At 43.2% G+C, this 21,991-nt stretch overlaps 1 protein-coding gene across 1 annotated transcript; it reads left to right on the forward strand.

The window, feature by feature from the left end:
* Positions 1–3,275: 3,275 nt before the first annotated feature.
* Positions 3,276–21,932, forward strand: Ppm1g (protein phosphatase, Mg2+/Mn2+ dependent 1G). Its single transcript, XM_027424464.2, has 10 exons — positions 3,276–3,567; positions 16,402–16,471; positions 16,764–16,849; positions 17,186–17,318; positions 17,970–18,385; positions 19,341–19,496; positions 19,971–20,205; positions 20,525–20,654; positions 20,896–20,998; positions 21,322–21,932. Exons 1-10 carry the CDS (start codon positions 3,448–3,450, stop codon positions 21,523–21,525), a joined length of 1,653 nt encoding a protein of 550 aa, XP_027280265.1. The 5' UTR covers positions 3,276–3,447; the 3' UTR covers positions 21,526–21,932.
* Positions 21,933–21,991: the final 59 nt, after the last annotated feature.

Consider the following 21,991-nt stretch of genomic DNA (forward strand, 5'->3'; position numbering starts at 1 on the left):
AAGCACTCTACCACTGAGCTGCACCCCTAGTCCCTCACTGTTTCTTGTGTTTGAAAGACCTTGACCTAAAACACCTTTGGCTTTCTTCTTTCAGGAAAGGCAAATGGAAATAAAGTTTTTCAAATGACTAACATTTGGCAGTTTTTAGTAATCAACCAATTTGAAAAAAATGTCACAAGAAAATCTAAGCAACCGAGTGATACTTGATCTATTGTTGTAGGAGCTGCTGGGTGCTTCACAGTGGTTATTTTCTATTCACAACCCCCAAATCCCACGTCTTTATTCTTTGCTGCTTCCCATGCCTTCTTAATCCTTTGCTATTGAACAAATATCCTGTATACTATTGAGACTACTTTTTCAGGCCACTCCCTCAAATACACACGCAGGAACTGGTTCTACCACTATGATAAGTCAGGTTTTTGCAGTTTACATTGTCAGAAGAGTAAAAGACAGTGTTGATGATTCAAGCCAGTGATCCCAGCACTTGGGAGACACAGAAGGGAGGATCAGAAATTCAAAGTCATCTGTTCCATATCATGTTCAAGGCCAGCCCAGGACTCTCAAAGCAAAACAGAAATAATAAAAGGGAGCTAAAATACAGACTACGAATGTGTAAGCATTCGTCCTTAGAAGTGTATTATCCTGGTTGGGGAGGAATTTGAGTTAATGATATGGAAAGATATCCTTATTGTCCCCCAGTTTCCACGTGTCCTTTCAGTGTCTGTTTCCTCTCTGTGACTTTGTCTTCCCAGTGCCTCGTTTTTTGCCTCCCATCATTATTTTATTAACCACTTTTGTTTTGTCTTTCTCCCATTATGTTTCAGGCCATCCAATTTTGGGGGGCATAATAATTTAATGAGATTTTTATTCCATACTTAGCATTTATATGGATACTTTGTAGATGCAGGTCATTGTTGTGCAAGAGGAGTTGGCACTTTACTTTTAGGGTTTTGTTTTATTTTTGAGACAGTCTTACTGTGTAGCTCAGGCTTGGTCTGGAATTCTGCAAATCCTATGAAAGTAACCCAGGCTGGCCTTACAATCCTTCTATCCCCATCTCTGGTGTACTGGGAGCATATTCAGTTTTTATTTTGAAATCAATCTTGAAGATTAAGTGTCATTTTTTCTTATAGAAATCAACCTGAAAAAATAACTTGTAAAAGAAATCATAGTACATGACAAAGTGCTTGTTCCTTTCACAATGTCTTTGATCTTTTTGTTTTGTGGTTATTTTCATAAAGGGTCTCATGTAGCCCAGGCAATAATGGAACTTGCTGTGTATGTAGCCACAGATGACCTTGAGTTCCTGACCCTACTTGTCTGCCCCTTCCAAGTGCTAGGCATAAGCCACACTGCTCTCCTCAGTGTCACGTTTTAGAGAACAAAACAAAACCCAAGAATAAACAGCAACAGTAGCAGCAGAGTAATTTCATGCTCCCCCAGAGATCTGAGTGTCGTGACAACCTGCAGAAGTCTCATTCAAATTTACCTTCATGGCCAGAATTTTCACTATTTTTATATAGAACTATGACCTCAAATGGAGCAGCTTCTCCCCAACTGGTGCACATATCCAAACTGCACCATCTATTGATGAGGTCAAAGCTTTGGTGCTATGTATGAATTCAGCAAACTTTGAAATATTGAGCACACAGTATGCTAGGGACAATGGGTACACAGAAAGGATAAATGGGGATCCAAACTAATGCAAGGGATATTAGAGAATCTGAAGGAGTAGGTTCTGGCCACGCAGGGTGGATGGAAGGTGTATTTATTTCATGTATGAAAACAGGGATAGAAAGCATAGTTTTGGAGGCACAAGAAGGGTAGGTGCTGAACCACTGATTGGGGAAATGAAGAGAAAGGAGCAGGAGAGACATTCTAGAACCCATTCAAAGAAAGAGTTGTGGAACCACCAGTTCTAGTGTTTTCTGATAATTAAGGAATTTGCACTGAAGAGCCGTAACTAATTCTGAGATTTTCTTATTGAGGGTCTCATTCTGTAGCCCAGGCTGGAATTTGTGATCCTCTTGCTGAGCCTCTCAAGTGTTGGGATTACCGTATGAGCCATCATGCTGGGCTTTGTTTTTGATTTAAAATGTATGTATATGCATGTTTTGCCTGAACAAAAGTCTGAGCACCACTTGCATGCTGGTGCCAGAAGAGGGCGTCTGATCCCCTGCACTTGAATTGCCTTGTGGGCGCAAGAATAGAGCCTAGCTAAAATGGAAGCCAATGCTCTTAATCTCTGAGCCGTCTCTCCAGCCCCCAGTTCTCAATGGGTTGATTTTCCTATCAGTTAGGAACTTTCTCCTTTCCATGACATCCTATCTATCAAATCTGCTGGATTGTCTTTGTGCCTCCACCCCACCCCCACCCCGCCCGCGCCCGTTGCCAGCACCCCAGTCCCACCCAGCCCATCAGGTAGGTTCGGGGTTAAGGGCCTTCTTTCTAACCTGTCACAGGACCCGGACTCTCCCTGTAGTGTACACTGCACACAGGCTAACCATCGCAAAAAAGGCCGCGCCAGTACAATGACGTCCGCATTAGCCATCCAGGTGTTTATGGCCATGGCTAGATCAGTTCCTACTTAGAATCTTTCTCCCACCAGGCCAGCCAGCTTCCTCAATAAGCCTCTGGCCCAGTGTAGCTTATTACACTCTCCTCAGTCCTCCAGCCTTCTCCCGCGGCTCATCGCCATCCTGAGGCACCTTCTTTGAGGGTCTAAATCTACCATTGGCGAACAGCAGCTCGTTCCCGCCTCTTTCCTCTCGTCTCACCCAGCCGACTGCACCAAGTGTTTCTACCCGTATAACTCCATTTTTTTTTTCACAGACCGTTTTCCTTTGTCAGTATAGGCCTCACAGAGCCTGGCTAAACACCGCGGAAGCGCAGAACAAACGCTCGTCAACTTTAATTCAAACGAACCCGGCGGGGTTTGTCGGAAGCTGAGGGCGTGTGGAGGGACAGAGGGAGGGACAGGGCTGACAACACCGCACTGGAAGCTCCGGGTCCCACACAAAAGAGCCTGCAGGCAAAAACACTGAGGCCAGAGACGCGGAGTAAAAGAGGGCAGGCGAGTAGACGGCCGCACGTTCCCGCCGCTCCCTCGGGCCACGGCCGTTGGTGGGCGTGGCGAGCAGTCTCGCGGGAGCGGCGGTTGGGCGGGCCGTTGTCCCCGAGGGCGGGGCGAGTTGCTAAGGAAATGATCGCCCGCAGCGGCTCTCCGCACCAGCAGGGCGGGGTCTGCAGCAGCGCATTTCCGCTTCCGCTCTCTCCCTGCTCCCGTCCCGTTACCGCCTCCTGGCCGGCCTCGCGCCTTTCGCCGGCACCTTGCGTCGGCTCCGCAGCCGGGCCCGCTCCCTGCCACGCGCGCCCCTGGGGCCCCGGCTCCGGCGCCGGCAAGGGTCGCGTCCTGCTCGCCTTCCCCACCGCCGGCCAGCCGCCGCCATGGGTGCCTACCTCTCCCAGCCCAACACGGTCAAGTGCTCCGGGGATGGGGTTGGCGCTCCGCGCCTCCCGCTGCCCTACGGCTTCTCCGCCATGCAAGGCTGGCGCGTCTCCATGGAGGTGAGGCGACAGGGCCCCGGAGGCTGGCCGCTGCACGGCCAGACCCTGACAGAGAAAGGGAGCGGGGGAGGGGACGGGGCTCTCCTCCCTCCTCAGGCAAGGAAGGGTCCCTGACGAGAGCCTGCGGCCACGGTGCGGGAGGCGGCGGCGGCGAGCGCGGGATCCGGGCCGAGAGGGAGCTGCTTGAGCTTGGGGACCGCGGCGCGATGGCCGGTGGCGCCGAGAGCCCTGCCATGTGGGGAGAGGCACCTTCCGCCCACTGGCCGCGGGCTCTCGGTGCCTTCGCGCCATCCTCTGGTGCCAGCCCAGCCCTCCAGGCTTACAGGCGGCATGGGGTGTAGTTGTCAGAGCTGAGGGGGAAGATTCGATGTTTGTTCGCTTATTGGCGGAATAGGTGGGAAGGACTGGATCGTTTTTATTCTTCTAATATGTGATGTGGCAGGCCGCTTTGGTCTAAAAACTTGATGGAGAAAAGGAGCCAGGGCAAATAATGTGTTTCCTATTCTTAACCCTTCGTTGCTTTAGCCTTAGACACCTCGTGTTAATTTCAGAGGCTCCGCTTGACCTTCGAGAATTGTCACTCGTTTGTATTCTTTTCGAAACCTTTTACGACCTTTAGGGAAAGAATTGTGTCTGTCACCAGACTTGTTTTTTTTTTTTTTTTAATTATGCTTGTAATTTTTTCTCAATCGATTTCTTTAAAACTTACGGAGTTGTCATTTGCCTGTGCTTATAATTTACTTTACTCGATTTTCTGTCATTTCACTAATTTTTTTTTTTTGGTCATAATCTACGGATTTTTTTTTTTTAAAGAAAAATCCACTTTGGATGAAAGGGAAAACTACTATCAGGATTAACGTTGTTGAGCAAATGGATATGAAAGTACAATAAACAAGGAAAACTGGGTGGAAGTAGAGAAATGGGAAAGACGGACAATAGATGTCTTTGAGAAATTCTTGTGAGCTCTAAGTAGAGGGACTAGGTAAATGCTCTAATTATGTCTGGAATTGAGGGTTTATCCACTTAGTAGGTGGGCTTCAGGTAACAGCCAAATACCATCTCCCTTGGGGATTTTTCTCAAATCCCTCACTCCTCCCTGTGGTTAGCTCTGGAATGACAGTGTGAACTTAAATGATTTGTTCTCAGACTCAAAATTTATTCTTTCATCAGTCTTCCATAATGGTTCTAGCATTATCTATAGCATCTAGATAAACAGTTCCAACAGAGGGTGCTATTCACCTGTCTCATCTGGCTTAGTGCCCACATTTGACAGCTTGGAAACTGAGGCCTAAAAGGTTAGGGCACTTGTACCCACATACGAAGAATTGGTATATATTAAGTTGTTCCAGACAGTAGGTGCTGTTCTTATAGCTGTCAAGCTAAAGCACAGCTTTCACATTCTCACTATAGAATTATAACTGGCTATAGTTAGAGACACCTGGATATAGCTTTAGAAGGCAAGCCTTAGGGATGGCTCAGTGGCTAAGAGCACCTGTGTACTTGCAGGGGACCAGCGTTTGATTCTCAGCACGCATGTCAAGCAGCTGTATCGCCAGCTCCAAATAGAATCCAGTGCCCTCTTCTGGCCTCTGCTGATACCTCATTCTCTCATTCATTCATTCACTCATTCATTCGCTCATTCTCTAAAAAGGGTGTGTCATAGTGTTAGTCTGGCTGGTGTTTGGATTAGGCTATCATGTTTTCTTTTAGTGACTGTCTCATCTTATAGACTTTTAGAGTTTCTCATTCCTTGATTTCCATTTCTGTGAAATGGCTTTTTCACTTAGTAGGGGGGACTCTTTCTACTTTTATGAATTGAGTTGCTTGTTTCCAAACCCAGGAATTCTGTGTTTTTACTTATCTGCTAAACATTTCCATTTGTTTTTTTGGTTTCTCCACTGGTGATTAGAGAATTATTGTATTTTCAGTTTAGGGCTATTAGGTGTGAAGAATTTTCATGACTGTTCTTGAGATAATAATCTTCATTCTAAGAGGCAATCTACTTAAGCATTAAAGCCTTTCTGCTATGCTATTCCTGAATTTACTCTTGTTTGAGTAGTTAAATATGCCTAATTTTCTTGGAGTAGTAGTTCAGATCCTTTTCTTTTTCATAGCTACTTTTCTTTCTAGGTTTGTTTCCTCCCTCAAAGTATTACATAGTATCTTTGCTATTGTTAAAAAACAAAACAAAAAAACTGGGGGTTAGGTATTGGCAAGCCTCCGAACAGGCTAGAGAGGCAGAGGCAGGTGGATCTCTGTGAGTTCTAGGCCAGCCTGGTTTATAGAGCTAGTTCTAGGACAGCCTCCAAAGCTACAGAGAAACCCTGTCTCCAAAAAAGCAAAACAAAACTAAGATACTAGGGTTTGTAGTCTTTTTTTTTTTTTTTTTTTTTTTTTTTTGGAGACAGGGTTTCTCTGTGTAGCTTTGGAGCCTATCCTGGAACTAGCTCTTATAGACCAGGTTGGCCTCAAACTCACAGAAATCCACTTGCCTCTGCCTCCTGAGTGCTGGGATTAAAGGCGCCACCGCCGCTCTGCCAGATTTCTAGTCTTTTATTTTTTTAAGATTTATTTATTATGTATACAGTGTTCTGCCTACATGTGTACCTTCAGGCCAGAAGAGGACACCAGATTTTGTTATAGATGATTGTGAGCCACCATGTGGATGCTGGGAATTGAACTCAGGACCTCTGGAAGAGCAGCCAGTGCTCTTATCCTCTTGAGCCATCTCTCCAGCCCAGTTTCTAGTCTTTTAAATGAAATCTTTTTCAGAAACAAGCTCTTGACCTAGGAGTATATATAGCTCAATGGTCCAGAAAGGTGGGGAAGGGTTATGGTACATCTTTGTCCCTCTTTTTGTAAGAAACAGACTTAATTCACCTATTAATGAAGCCCATTTACATTTTGGCCTGGTTCTAATGACTGAGTTCAGGTAAGGTTAATTAGTATACTTTACAGAGGTTGCTAAAATTCTGACATAGATTTTGCCTTAGATCTGTTTTACTTCCTCTCTTGAAGCAAGGGTGGATGGTTGTCACCAAAAATTGACATTTTATACTTTCTGCCTCTTTCCAACCCTCTTGCTGTGGAACCAATTTTTTTTGGGGGGATGGGGTGTGTCTCAAAATACCACAGCAGTATTTTCTCCTTCATGATTTGGAGGGATCCTCCAGCTGGTTGAGCTGTGTGCTGTGTAGTAAGAGTAGGAGGGGTTGCTGAGAAATATAAGTTGTGAGGTTTTGGTGGCTGATGAGAAGTCCAGTCTAAAGGCAATGTACTGTTGAAAGGGAATTCCGAGGTTCCTGTGAAAGAGGCAAAACAGTTTTCTGTGGAGAGTTAGGATTTTACAAAATTCAATAAATATTTTTCCCTTTTTAAAAAAGGGCTGTGTCGGGCTGGAGAGATGGTTCAGAGCTTAAGAGCACCGACTGTTCTTCCAGAGGTCCTGAGTTCAATTCCCAGCAACCACATGGTGGCTCACAACCATCTATAATGAGATCTGGTGCCTGCTTCCAGCCTGCAGGCAAACATGCAGATAGAATATTGTATACATAATAAATAAAATCTTAAAAGGGGGGCTGTGTCTTTTTTTTTACTTCTTTTTTTTGGGGGGAGGGGGTGGTGTGGGTGTATTCGTGTGCCATAGCACACATGTGGAGTTCAAAGGACAGCTTGTGGAATTTCATCTCTACTTCTACCATGTAGGTGCTACGGATTGAGCTCAGGTTGCCAGATTTGGTGGCAGGTGCCTTTTCCTACTGTCATCTCTGCCCCCTTTTAGGGGAACTGAGGAGAGAAGACAGGGTCTTAATATGTAGCCCTGTCAGTTCTGGAATTTGCAGGTATCTTCCTGTCTCTGTTTCCTGAATGCTAGTATTATGGGTATGCATTGCCATGTCCTATTAGGTATTGATATGTTTTTGAGTCTAATTTTGAGTAGTAGTCAAAAGATTATTAAAGAGATGATGACTCAGCAGATAAGAGACTTGATGCTCTTCTAGAGGACCCTGGTTTGATTCCCAGCACCCATATGGTAGCCTACAGCCACCTATAACTCCAGTTTCAGGGGATCTTAACAGCTGCTTCAGGCCTCCTGGGCACTAGGTGCACATGTGATATACACATATACATTCAGGTAAAATGTCCGTGCACATAAAATAAAAATATATCTTAAAAGATTTTTTAGAGAACATCTAGAGTTGAATATAATGCATATACCACCATAATTGGCCTTTTAAAATTAGAAAGGAAATTCCCTTCCTAACTGCCATTGAATGTTTTATCTTGACTTACAAGGATTTAGATAAACATATATATCATAAATCTAAGTAGTTGATTTAGAGACAAGACAGCTATCAGGAGACTGGCATTAATGAAGAGAATTAACTAACTCTTTTAATATGGATGCATATGTTGCTTATAAGGTCAAAGGGACTGTGGAATATATGATTTAGTAAGACCAAGGCCTAATAGCCTTATTCTGGTGACTCGGTGTGTATTCTGAATCATCTCTTCTAGACACCACAATAATGTATTTCTGGGTTTCATGCCACAAGTGAAAGAGGACCCCCACCCCTGGCTATCCTGGAACTCACTCTGTAGACCAGGCTGACCTCCAACTCATAGATCCACCTGCTTCTGCCTCCTGAGTGCTGGGATTAAAGGTGTGTGCCACCCCCGTTATTTATTTATTTGTTTGTTTATTTAGTTTTTCCAGACAGGGTTTCTTTGGAACCTATCCTGGCACTCGCTCTGTAGACCAGGCTGGCCTCGAACTCACAGAGATCCGCCTGCCTCTGCCTCCCGAGTGCTGGGATTAAAAGCGTTTGCTACCAACGCCCAGCACCACCCCCGTTTTATAAAGACAGATTTTAGTTCATAATGTGGAGGTTCAAGCATGGTGTTAGAATCTGCCCCACTCTAGTGAGAAGCATGTGGCAAATGTTAGGAGCATGTGTAGAAGAGATCATTTGGAAGCAAAAGACCTGGAATGACTCAAGCTCTCTTCATAATAAGTCAATCTTTTTGTTTTGTTTTGTTTTGTTTTTCAAGACAGGGTTTCTCTGTGGCTTTGGAGGCTGTCCAGGAACTTGCTCTTGTAGACCAGGCTGGTCTTGAACTCACAGAGGTCTACCTGCCTCTAACTCCTGAGTGCCGGGATTAAAGGCATGCACTACCACTGCCCAGGCATAATAGGCATAAAAGCACTCTTATGGGAGTACTGTACTAGAGTTGATCCATTCCTGCAAGCCATAGTTACTCTTTCATAAGGCTGGAGCCTTTACCTAATTCTAGGTACCACTTCTTTAAGATTCTATTGCCTGAACACTACTATACTGGGGTCTGGCCTCTATAGAGCATATATATATATCTAGGCCACAAACCACTTCTGAACCATAGCGCCATCCTAAGCAGACATGGAGGATCTGCTCTATTATAGTAGCATTAGAACCCAGAGCAGTAAAGAAATTTATTTTGCTTTTGCATGCTGGTTTAAAGTCTGGCTTTGGACATAGGACTACTTTCTCCCATGTTAAAGGCAAGAAATAATGCAAGTTTAGAGCATTGGTGTAGCCTTTTAGAGTTTTTGAGATGTAGAGTATAATAGACAAGAGGAATAAGTAGGGGAGGTAAGATTTCGAAAGGATAGGAGAAAAGATTGAGTGCATATGTTCTTTGCTGGGTAGTGGAAGAGTGTCTGTTAAAAGTGGAGTAGGAGAATGGCATTAGAATTAGATTAGGGGCTGGAGAGATGGCTCAGAGATTAAGAGCACTGGCTGCTCTTTCCAGATGTCTTGAGTTCAATTCCCAGCAACCACATGGTGGCTCATAACCATCTATAATGGGATTGGATGCCCTCTTCTGGCATAAAGTCATATATATATATATATAATATATATATATATATATATATATATATTCATTCTTTAAAACAAAAAAAATTAGATTAGATCATACACATGGGTAGAGGTGAGTTCCTTAAAGCAAAGTAAGGCAGGAACAACATGATGAAAGCTACCAAGGATAAATCAGCAGCTCTCTGATAAGTGAATGACAGCTAGGAATTTAAGGATGGACCGCTGTCAGGTTGGCTGGGGAAATTAAAATTCCACAGAAAAAAAAATAAAGCCAAAGATTTAATTTTAGAGATTAAGAGCACTTGTTGTGTCTGGGCAATTATGGCACATGCCTTTAGTCCCAGCACTCAGGAGGCAGAGGCAAGTATGAGTTTGAGGCCAGCCTGGTCTACAGAGCTAGCTCCAGGCCAGCCAGGGCTACACAAAGAAACCCTGTCTGGGTGGGGAGAGCACTTGTTGCTCTTGCAAAGAACTTGAGTTCAATTCCCAATACTCACGTGATTTGCAACCATCTGTAACCCTTTTCAAGGGTATCCAATGCCCCCTTCTGAGCTCTGTGAGAATTAAGCATACACATGGGGCACATACAAATACACAGACAAAACACACAAAAAGTAAAATGAGGAAACCTAATAAAATATTAAGAGAATATTAATTGGGGAGAGGGTTTCTCTAACACATATATAATAGCTCTGGCTGGAACTTGCTTTATAGACCATGCTGTCCTTGAACTCATAGAAGTCTGCCTACCTCTGTCTCCTGAGTACTGGGAGTAAAAGCATGAATCACTACCTCCCAGCTTATTATTTGTTAATGGAGACATCTGTGGCCCTATTTATAGGAGTATTGAAGTGGAATAGACAGCTTCTAAAAACAATCTGTTGAAAGTATAGAAGTATATAGTTCTTCACTAAATTCAAGAAAACCTGAAACAGTGACATGATTTGTACTAGTTAATAATCCTTCAAAGTACTTGAGAATGAAGCCTGAAAAAAAAGAAGTTGTTTGGATTGCTTTTATATATTTTTGCTGTACAAGATGTTGACAGAGACGGGTTTGAGATCGGGACTTAAAGAAATGTTAGTGTAGGAATGCCGGGCGTTGGTGTCGCTCGCCTTTAATCCCAGCACTCGGGAAGCAGAGGCAGGCGGATTTCTGTGAGTTCGAGGCCAGCCTGGTCTCCAGAGCGAGTGCTAGGATAGGCTCCAAAGCTACACAGAGAAACCCTGTCTCGAAAAACCAAAGAGAGAGAGAGAGAGAGAGAGAGAGAGAGAGAGAGAGAGAGAGAAATGTTAGTGTAGGAAGAGAAGAACCAGAGGTAAAGGAAAGATTATACAAAGGTAGGGAAAAACTTTGAGGTAGAATATTGACTATGGAGATAAGGGAAATGATGTAAGAGATTAGACTAAGAGCTAAGAGTGAGAGAATAGCACTGAGAACTTGAACAGTATGGGAAAGACTTGAGACTAGCTATGTATACAGAGTACACACACACACACACACACATACACAAAATGCTGAATGAAAGTAGTGGCCACAGTCAACATGATCTCATACTTTTAGTGACCAACAGTAGTGTTTCTGATTCAGGACTGATTAAAGAAGGCAGTTGGCAGTTATATAAAGTTGGATGAGTTTTTCTAGATCGTTAAGAGATAGTATCAAAGTACTTGCCTGTGGCTCAGAAAAGGACAAAAAAGCCAAGGGGTAAAGGTTCTGAGTAAAGATGTAAGTGAAATCAAAGTTCTTAGAGAAGGTGGAACAATTCCAAATAATAACATAGATCTATAATCTCACTGAAAAGTGCAAGAGTAAGGTGAAATCATTCTATGAGCTGAGATGAATATTGTGGGCATTTCTCTTTAAGAAAAAGGATAGATGGGGTAGAGAGATAGACCAGCGGCTGAGAGTGCCTGGCTGTACTTCCAGAGGACTTGGGTTCGATTCCCAGCACCCACATGGCAGCTCCCAACTGCCTGCAACTCCCATTCCAGGGTACCCAAAACTCATACAGATACACATGCAGGCAAAACACCAATGCACATAAATAACAAGAAAAAAAGGATAGACGAAAAGTGTGAACCAAGTGCTGTTGTGCCCAAATTCTGAACCCCAAAATCACCAGGAGGCCCATTTTGATGCGAAAGCAATGAGTCTTTTATTGCAGTTGTTTAACAAGCTAACCCCACTAGCTCTGGCCTTTCATCCACCCACCATGGTGGATGGCTGGGGAAAGATCCCCCAGAAACCACGAGACAAGGGAGACAAGGGAGTGTCTAGGAGTACTGCGCCTCCAGGTTGAAGGACCTGCACTGTGTTGATTGGTCAACTGGTTGTTATGGTCTATGGGAACACCCAGGGCAGTTGCCATGCTCTGTATGTTACTGCTGTGCATTTGTCTGTAAAGCACACCCAGAGCCATAAAGCATAGCCCCATTAGCTAACTTCTGATTGGTTCCCTGCCAGGAGGCAGGCATCTGACCTCCTAGTGACCAAGGCAAGGTTAGGGAAGCATGTGCTAGCCTGTCAATGGCTGCCAAAACAGGTTTGGTCCCTTCCGTGCCAAATTTTAGAGCAGAATATCCATATAGCAAATCACAGTTTACAGTTTTGTGTCATCCTGGTGACTGTCTTATGATAAAATGGTTAAACTATTGTTATTCCATATTATAAAAGAGGATAGACATCAGGTAGTTGCTGGTTTAGTATGATCCACCCTTTCCTCTGTATCTGCTAATCCTACCTACCAACTGCATATCAAAAACATTTGGAAAAGGCTAATTATAGTGACTCATCCTTTTGTTCCAGCATTTTCGAGGGTGAGACAGGAGAACCATAAATTTGAGGTTAGCCATGTAGTAGAACAGAACAAAGCTGTTCTGTTGTTCTCCTGGCATGGTGGTATACACTTTTAATCCTAGTACTTGGGAGGCAGAGGTGAGTTGAGTTTGCAGACAGCCAGGGCTATATAGAAAGACACTGTCTTGAAAAACCAACCAATTAACTAAGAGAACAAAACAAAGACCAGAGCAAAACAAAATTTTGAGGCTATGTTACATGTATTAACTGCCCCCCTCCCCCATTGAACCTAATATACTTCTTGATGTCATTCTTTTTTTTTTAATTATTTATTTATTTAGTGTGTATGCAGTATTCTGCCTGCAGGTGTCTCTTCATGACAGCAGAGGGCACCAGGTCTCATTACAGAAGGTTGTGAGCCACGATGTGGTTGCTGTGAATTGAACTCTGAACCTTTGGAATAACAGCCAGTGCTCTTAATCTCCAGCCCCTTGATGTTATTCTTAAAGAATACAACACACATTTTTATAGCATTTACATTAAACTAAATAATGTGAGTAATCTAGAAGTATATACATACCATCATGCTAAGCATTTAAATATTCTGTTGTTTTGTTTTTTGAGACAGGGTTTCTCTGTATAGCTCTGGCTGTCCTGGAACTCACTCTGTAGACCAGGGTAGCCTTGAATTTACAGAGATCCACCTACCTCTGCCTCCCGAGCACCAGGATTAAATGTGTGCGCCACCACCGTCCAGTTAAATAGTCTCTCTTTTTTTAAAAAAAAAAGATTTATTTATTTATTTATTATGTATACAACATTCTGCTTCCATATATGCCTGCATGCCAGAAGAGGGCACCAGATCTCATTACAGATGGTTGTGAGCCACCATGTGGTTGCTGGGAATTGAACTCAGGTCCTCTGGAAGAACAGACAGTGCTCTTAACCTCCGAGCTATCTCTCCAGCCCCCAGTTAAATATTCTTAAGCATATACTTTCTGCATCCTTGTCTAATTATTTTCATAAAACAATTGTCAAATTCCTAGGTCACTTTAGAAAAAAATTTAAAGATTTTTATGTGTGTGTCTATGTCTATGTATGAGTGTATGCCGTATGTGTGCAGGTACCTTTGGAGGCCAGAAATAGGCACTGGATCCCCTGGAGTTGGCCTTTAGGTAATTGTGAATCTCAGCATGGTATTGTGAAATGAACCCTGGTACTATGTAAGCAGCAAGAGCATTTTAACTCAGGATCCTCTCCAGCCCTCACCCTAGAAACTTTGATACATGTTAGCAAGTTGTTCTTCAAGAAACCTAGTTTATAACCTGGTTGTTTGGCCTATAAGAATGTGTTTCTGCTTCACTCTTATTGATACTGTATTGCTACTTTCTAATTCTAATTTGCTTTAGTGTTTAAAGTGGACTTCAGTGGTTAGTAAACTGATTTTAATGTTACTTAAATGTGGACAGACATTCCTGGACATGGTGGAACATGGCTTTATCCCAGCACTTGAGACAGAGGCAGGTGGATCTTTGAGTTCCCAGCCTGGTCTACAGAGTGAGTTCCAGCATAGCCAGAGCTACAGAGAGAAACCCTGTCTCGAAAACAAACAAACAAAACAAATGTGTATAAACATTTTGTTTTTTGTTTTTTGTTTTTTTTTTTTGTTTGTTTGTTTTGGTTTTTTCAAGACAGGGTTTCTCTGTGGCTTTGGAGGCTGTCCTGGAACTCACTCTTGTAGACCAGGCTGGTCTCGAACTCACAGAGATCCGCCTGCCTCTGCCTCCCGAGTTCTGGGATTAAAGGCGTGCGCCACCAATGCCCGGCTAAACATAAATTTTATGTTAACAAAATTACAAAATTAGCAGGGTTATAAAGCTAACATTAAAATGATACAGTGGTTCTTCTCCAAATTGGACAGTCCTCAGGAATTAATGGTGACTGCTAAGGTAGAAGCTCTTGGGGGGTTAGCATGCACACAGTTACTCTGTGCTTATCTCCTGTCAGTTCAGTTCTAGTGACTGCTTTTCTGTAACTCAAGCTAGTCCCCTTTGGGGTGTTGAGCATGTGGGACAGGGTCTCACTCTAGTCAGAACTGGTCTTGAACTTACTACAGTCTTCTTACTTTAGCCTCCCAAGTGCTGGGTTACAAGTCACCTTACCTGGCGATTCTTCCCCCATTTCAGTAGTGCTTCCTATAATGTATATATCTCACTGCATCACTTGACCTAGTCTCCCTTTTGTTTATTTAGCTCAAGCATATGGAATACATTCTGGCACATGGTTCTCAAATATTTGATTAGTGAATACATTCTTAGGAACATTGATATTTGAGATGATGCCGAGAAAGAGGCAGTCATAAGTACAAACAAGAATGTTGTTAAGTGGAAGCAAGAAGAGAGTAGGAATGTCTAGGAAGATAAACCCTGGCTTAGATGGAAGGAAGGCTTGCTAGCATGGCCATAATGGAGTCATGGAGAGGGAGAATGTGACCTTTTGTCTGTGGCATTTAAAGCTAGGTCCTGGAGATGAGACAGAAAAGGCGCTGCAGCATGACCACCATAGATATGCTGTTTGTTTCTGGGACACTTTGTATTGGTGACATAAGAGGGGAAAGATTCCTTTTTTTGATGTCTTTCTTCCCTGTCTTACATCTTATTTTCATATGCAAGAGCTATGCCATAGTTTTAGTTCAGCTCCAATAAAAGAATTAGTACATTCAGATTTTTTCAATATTGATATAAATTTTAAAACACTGATGCCTGAAAGAAGGAGAATTTGATTGAAATTAACTCACCTGCCAGGTGGTGGTGGTGCACACATTTAATCCAGTATGGGGAGTGGGGCACAGAAGCAAGCAGATCTCTAAGTCAGAGGGCAGCCAGGGCTGTTACACAGAGAAACCCTATCTCGAATCCCCTCCCCCCAAAAAAGAAATTAACTAACACAAGATAAGTTACCAAAGTACAATGCTGATTAGCACTTATCCCTTCTGTCTGAAGAGAGTATTTCAAAGGAGTTTTGGTTGTTTTCAGGGTATTGTACAATAAGCTGCAACACACTTTTACCACAGACTGACTGACAGTCTTGTTTGAACTTTTCCTATTCTGGAACATTATAGTTTGAGGCAATAGAAATTTGTTAAAGAATTTGATCAAGCTTGTCCTTTTAATAAAAATAATGTTAGTGTGGTGAGGGCCTTTTCCAACTTCATTTCAGATGTGCTGTGACATTGGGATTGAATGGTATTTAAATTCCACTTGGGGGTAGGAGGTAGGGAGCCTGATGGTTCTGTAAATTCTAATGAGCAAACACTATACACAGTGTATTTTAATAACGTAATCTGTTATGAAGAAAATCCCTTTGTAAGTTTAACTTCCCTAAGCTGAGGATGGCCTCTTGAGTTAAGCTTTGAGATAAATTTGTAAAGATGTTGCAATGCTTCTTTTTTTAAAAAGTCTGTTTAGCACAATATTGCCTGGTGCTGTTACAGTCTTCTGTGGAGTCTCCTGTTGTCTATCTAGTCTCTGTGGAGCCTCCTGTTATTCAGGTTTGTAAGATCCTAAGGTGTTCTTGCTATTCTCTTTAACATTTTCTTCTTTGAATTTCACTGTTTATTCAGAGAATGGCTCTGCAAGTAACTTTACTTTTTAATCTCATGTATTGTTTAGTTTGGACGGAGAGTATTCCTGTGCCATGATAACAAATGTGGTCAGAAGACAACTTGTGGGCATTTGTTCTTCCCTTTTACCAAGCATGTGGATCCTAGTGGTCAAATTATGAGGTAGTCTTGGCTCCATGCACCTTTACTTTCTGAGCTATCACATGGACACAGAGGTATCTTTAAAGAGCCTGTATTCTGATTCTATAGCTCAGAAGGGTCAGGTCTAGATTTACTAAACAGCTAATAACCAAATATTCTCTGGACCAAGATCTAGAGAGGAGGATGCTATATTACAGATGTGGTGGTCTGAGTCTGCTTTTCTTGGTCCTTTTTGTCCCCTTCTTTGCCTTCCTCTCCTGTACTTTTATCAGCCTACCTTCCTTTCTCATTTCTAGTCCTTGTTTGGTCAGCCAGAGGACCAAACAAAGATATGAAAGTACCTTGTGACCTGAAATATAGGAGAGAGAAACAGTGTTTGAATTTGAGATATGCTGATTATGTTCTTTCTTCTAGGATGCTCATAACTGTATTCCTGAGCTGGACAATGAGACAGCCATGTTTTCTGTCTACGATGGACATGGAGGTAACTAGCAGATCTTATTGATAACAGTTTGAGACCCCAAACCCAAACTTTCATGGGCAAGAGAAGGAATTCTTTTTTATTCTACTTTCTAGGTTTGAATTAAGAATAATAAGTAAGAAAAAAAAATCAAAGGATATGTTAATATACTCCTCAGAAAAGTGATATTGAAATCTTTTTTCAGGGTCAGACTTTCTCATTGTTCTACAGCTAGGTCTCAGGTATTCTAAGGTGTTTATTGCCTGTGTTTTTGCATGCGGGAAGCACTGTTTTGTTAATAAAACCTTTCTTCTAGGGGAGGAAGTTGCCTTGTACTGTGCCAAATATCTTCCTGATATTATCAAAGATCAGAAGGCCTACAAGGAAGGCAAGCTACAGAAGGTCTGTCTTTTTACACTGTTAATTCTCCACATTAATTTTTGGAGGGTTCTCCCTCCTTTTCCAAACTTTGGCTTCTCTTTGCTCTCTAGTTGTTTTTTTTATCTATTACATTTTTTTCTTAAAGTGTTCTATACCCAAAACAAGCTTCTTGCCATATTCTCGGGTCCCTAAACCATTTTATCTGTCTGTGTGTGTCTGTCTTAGTGTGATTGACTGTTCCTGAATTTGCATCTCAACTGTGTGCCTGCAGTTGTGTATGTTAGGCAGTTGATTTATACCCACTGTGTTTGTCTTAAACTACTTTGTTTATATTCGTACTACTTTGCTTATATTCAGGCTTTAGAAGATGCCTTCTTGGCTATTGATGCCAAATTGACCACAGAGGAAGTCATTAAGGAACTGGCACAGATTGCAGGGAGACCCACTGAAGATGAGGATGATAAAGAAAAGGTAGCAGATGAAGATGATGGTGAGTGTGGCATCCTGTGTGTTAGAAAGAAATGAACAATTTATTATCAGTTCTAAGAAATGATGACTTCCTAGGGGCCTGGGGAATTTTCACATTAAGAACACAATATAGTGTTCCACATTTCTACATTATATGTGTTTATAACAAAGAGAATTAACCTTTGTCTAGTACATAGCTCTAAGCATTTTTGTATATATTATGTTTTGTTATTTTGATGTGTTTTTCCTGGTTCCTATACACACACACACACACACACACACACACACACACACACACACACACACACACACTCTATATATGTTATATATGTGCTGACTTTTTTTTTTAGACTAGGGTAGTTATTTGCCTTGATAGGCAGATATTATAACTTAGCCCTCCTAAGCTAATATATGGGCTTTTTGGGTCCTCAGCCAGAGTAAAGCTTTCAACTTAATACAGATGAGATGTACTATGGGAAGTATGACTGGTGTTCCTTGGACTCAGAAAGAGCAGAAGTCTACTGAGAAGAAAGTGAGGGGTTGTTCTTCTGATAAGTAGGAGGTAGTCGGGAAGCTCAACCTCAGGTCACAAGAGGTATTGAACTAGTGAAAGGGACTGTGATACCTGGGAGGAATTTGGGATGGGGGCTCTAATTTAGCCTCTTCCCTGCAGTGGACAATGAGGAGGCTGCATTGCTGCATGAAGAGGCTACCATGACTATTGAAGAGTTGCTGACACGATATGGGCAGAACTGTCAGAAGGGCCCTCCCCACACCAAATCTGGAACTGGGACAGGCGATGAACCAGGGCCTCAGGGCCTCAATGGGGAGGCTGGACCTGAGGACCCATCTAGGGAAACTCCTTCCCAGGAAAATGGCCCCACAGCCAAAGGCCACACAGACCTTTCCTCCAGCTTGGAACATGGGACTGAAGCAGGCCAAATTGGTGAGCTGGGCACTGCTACTGGTGAGGCTGGGCCTTCCTGCTCTTCAGCCTCTGACAAGCTGCCTCGAGTTGCTAAGTCCAAGTTCTTTGAGGACAGTGAGGATGAATCAGATGAGGCGGAGGAGGAAGAGGATGACAGTGAGGTAAGGGCCTGTGAGGACAGGCAGATACTGAACTTGCAGTGAAGGCCTGTTTGGTGTCATCTGTAGCTTCCAACTTACTTTTTAAAGTTATTAAATTTGGGTGTGTGTGTGTGTCTGTGTCTGTCCCTGTCCCTGGCTTGTTTGTTGAGGTCAGAGGATATATAACTTGAATGAGTCATTTCTCTACTTCTATCATGTAAGTCCTGGGGCTCAACATCAGATTATCAGACTTGCCAGTGAGGGCCTAATTTACCCTCTGGGCCATCTCATCCCCTCTTCCTTGTACTTTAACATCATTGCCCAAGACTCACTGAGTTCTAAGCTGCCTTTGAGTACATTGTCTCGTACCTTTAACACCTTACCTTTACTTTTGTTGATTTTTATATTCAGAAGAATACATTTTAAGATTTAAAAATAAAAACATTTAATTTTGTGTTGTGTACATGTGTGTACCCAAGTGCCAGAGCATGCTTGTGGAGGTTAGAAGACAACTTGAAAGGGTTCACTTTCTCCTTCTACCATGGGAGTTCTGAAGATTGAACCTAGGTCACTAGGCTTTACACAGAGCTAGCTTTCTGGGCAACAGAGTGAATTAGTTCTGGCCTTTCAGGATCTGTCTCTGAGAGAGAACAGGAAGTAGATTTTATTACTTTTAGGTAGGTGAGTGTCTCCTTTTTTCCAACAGTTTATTCTCTGTTGAGAATGACGTATGAAGGTGTTTTGACTGGATGTTTTGATCTTCCCCAGGGCTTCATTTGCTGATGACATCTGTGCCCAGTTCAGAATGTCAGTTTATTGTGATTATCCTAGCCTTTCCCCACCCCAGATTTTCATGACTGTACTGGTTATATCTTTGACTGTTGTCAGCATGTGTATTTTGAGTCTACATTGAGGAAGATGAATGGGGCGGTGGTCTCAGTATCCCAGTCTCAGTAGATTGAAATCTTGCTGGTAGGAATGCAGTGAGGAAGAGGATGGTTACAGCAGTGAGGAGGCAGAGAATGAGGAAGATGAGGATGACACTGAGGAAGCTGAAGAAGATGATGATGAAGAAGAAGAGGAGGAGGAGGAAGAAGAGATGATGGTACCTGGAATGGAAGGCAAAGAAGAGGTGTGTGGAGACGGGAACTAGTGATTTTGGAAAGAACAAGAAACAAGTGTAAATCTCCTGATTTGATTTTAAGAAGTATATCCCCTTGATATTTTAGTCTTTAATTTATGATCAGGAATATTAATTCTGTAATTGGTACTGTAATGGAAATTCAGATAAAATTGCCTTTAAAAAGGCAAGGGAAGCCGGGCGTTGGTGGCGCACGCCTTTAATCCCAGTACTCGGGAGGCAGAGGCAGGCGGATCTCTGTGAGTTCGAGGCCAGCCTGGTCTCCAGAGTGAGTGCCAGGATAGGCTCCAAAGCTACACAGAGAAACCCTGTCTCGAAAAACCAAGGAAAAAAAAAAAGGCAAGGGAAGCATGCTGCTGTTTCCAGACATCTCTTCCCGTTTGTGAAAGCTCTCTATATAGATGATTGGTGAGGAGTGTGCTCATACCTAGAAGCTCCCACAAGGCTCCCTTTCTTCCTCTTAAGCCTGGCTCTGACAGTGGCACAACGGCGGTGGTGGCTCTGATACGGGGGAAGCAGCTGATTGTGGCCAATGCTGGAGACTCTCGTTGTGTGGTGTCAGAAGCTGGCAAAGCTTTAGATATGTCTTATGACCACAAACCAGAGGATGAAGTGGAGCTAGCACGCATCAAGAATGCTGGCGGCAAGGTCACCATGGATGGAAGAGTCAATGGAGGCCTCAACCTCTCCAGGGCCATTGGTAAGGATTAAGAAACTATAGGAAAATTTTGGGGTCTTGCCCTCTGTCCCAGATTACCTAGTAGCAAAGTTTAACATTCTAAGCCCTGTGCCTTTCAGAATAATCAAAAACATCTTTGTGAAATAGTGAAGTTAGAGTTTTTACTGTGTCCTGGATGGTAAAAAAATAAATAAAAACAAAGGCAGATAAGCTCTTTGTTCTGATAGCAGATCTGAAACTAGAAAAGCTAGAACTTAGTTCTTTATTCCACTAAGTCATGAAAGTGCTTCTAATGCACGTCTGAGAAGCATTCAAACTGCTGACCACTCTTACCTTTCAGGAGACCACTTCTACAAGAGGAACAAAAACTTGCCACCTGAGGAACAGATGATTTCTGCCCTTCCGGACATCAAGGTGCTGACTCTCACTGATGATCACGAATTCATGGTCATTGCTTGCGATGGCATCTGGTGAGCACTGGCAAATACCCTTAAATGCCCTTTTGCAACCTTACTTCTGTGAGGCTTAGAACTACGTAGAGGTAGCTTCAAAGTTGGCTTCTCGGTGAATTAAAACTACCAAGCCTAAGATAGAGCTGAGGAGCATTTCTTCAGGTGCTGACTTTGGCCTGCATCAATACTGCTGCCTGTATGACTCTCTGCTCTGCCTCAGTGGGGCTAGGGATTCTGACTGTCACTTTTTTGACCCCAGGAATGTGATGAGCAGCCAGGAGGTTGTAGACTTTATTCAATCCAAGATCAGCCAACGTGATGAAAATGGGGAGCTTCGGTTATTGTCATCCATCGTGGAAGAGGTGAGTCTGAAGTTGGAGGAGGATAATTAGTCTACACAGCCACAACTTTTTTTTCTTCACTTGAACTGAGACCCAAGGCTGGGAGTAGTATTAATCACCCACAAACATACTAGAAGACCTTGATTAAAAATTTGCATCTTTCCTTATGTCCCTGATGTAGCCTTAGGCATCAAAAATCAGCATGTTGGTTTTGTGATATCTGCTACCCATTCCTTCCCTTCTGCAACCCTGTGTCAGCAAGGTGCCAAAGCCTTTTGTGGTACTCTTAGGTTTCCAGGAAGGTGTTCAAACCCCGTGGCTAAACTACCTCAACCTTTTTGTAGCTGCTGGATCAGTGCCTGGCTCCAGACACTTCAGGGGATGGTACAGGATGTGACAACATGACATGCATCATCATTTGCTTCAAGCCCCGGAACACAGTCGAGCTCCAGCCAGAGAGTGGCAAGAGGAAACTTGAGGAGGCACTCTCCGTGGAGGGGGCAGAAGAGAATGGCAACAGTGACAAGAAGAAGGCCAAGCGGGACTAGCAGTTGTCCTGACCCTGCCCACCTGGACTGTTTTCTGAGCCCTTGGACCCGAGACTGAGTTTTGTCTTTTTCTTTTAGCCTTAGCAGTGGGTATTTGGTGTGCAGGGGGAGCTGGGTGGCTTTCCTCAGCCCATTCCAAAGAGGGCTCTCCCTCCACGCGGCAGCCTGGGAGCCTTGCTGGCCTCTCCAGCCTCCTCCTCGGGCTCATCGACGGTCGGTCGGTTCTGTGCCTGTGCGCTGTTGTGTTGGAGGGAAGGACTAGTGGTTCTGATTTTTACTCTGTGAACACTTTATTTAAGGACATTCTTTTTTATTGGCGGCTCTGTGACCCCTAGCCGCTTGCACCCGCTCTCTGTTGTACACTTTCGAGCAACACTTTTTCAGACTAAAGGCCAAACAAAACCTAATCGTGCCCATAGTGTCCTTTTTTCCTCTCCTACCTTTACCCCAAACCGGACTATACGGG

The sequence above is a fragment of the Cricetulus griseus genome, chromosome 7, assembly GCF_003668045.3.
Source record: "Cricetulus griseus strain 17A/GY chromosome 7, alternate assembly CriGri-PICRH-1.0, whole genome shotgun sequence".
NCBI classification, from domain to species: domain Eukaryota; kingdom Metazoa; phylum Chordata; class Mammalia; order Rodentia; family Cricetidae; genus Cricetulus; species Cricetulus griseus.

Excerpts from the sequence above, each read along its gene's own strand:
- Ppm1g (XM_027424464.2), top strand. The coding sequence starts at position 3,448 with ATGGGTGCCTACCTCTCCCAGCCCAACACGGTCAAGTGCTCCGGGGAT. Across the intron at positions 16,472-16,763 it reads TGTCTACGATGGACATGGAG|GGGAGGAAGTTGCCTTGTAC; the intron begins GTAACTAGCAGA and ends CCTTTCTTCTAG. Across the intron at positions 16,850-17,185 it reads AGGAAGGCAAGCTACAGAAG|GCTTTAGAAGATGCCTTCTT; the intron begins GTCTGTCTTTTT and ends GCTTATATTCAG.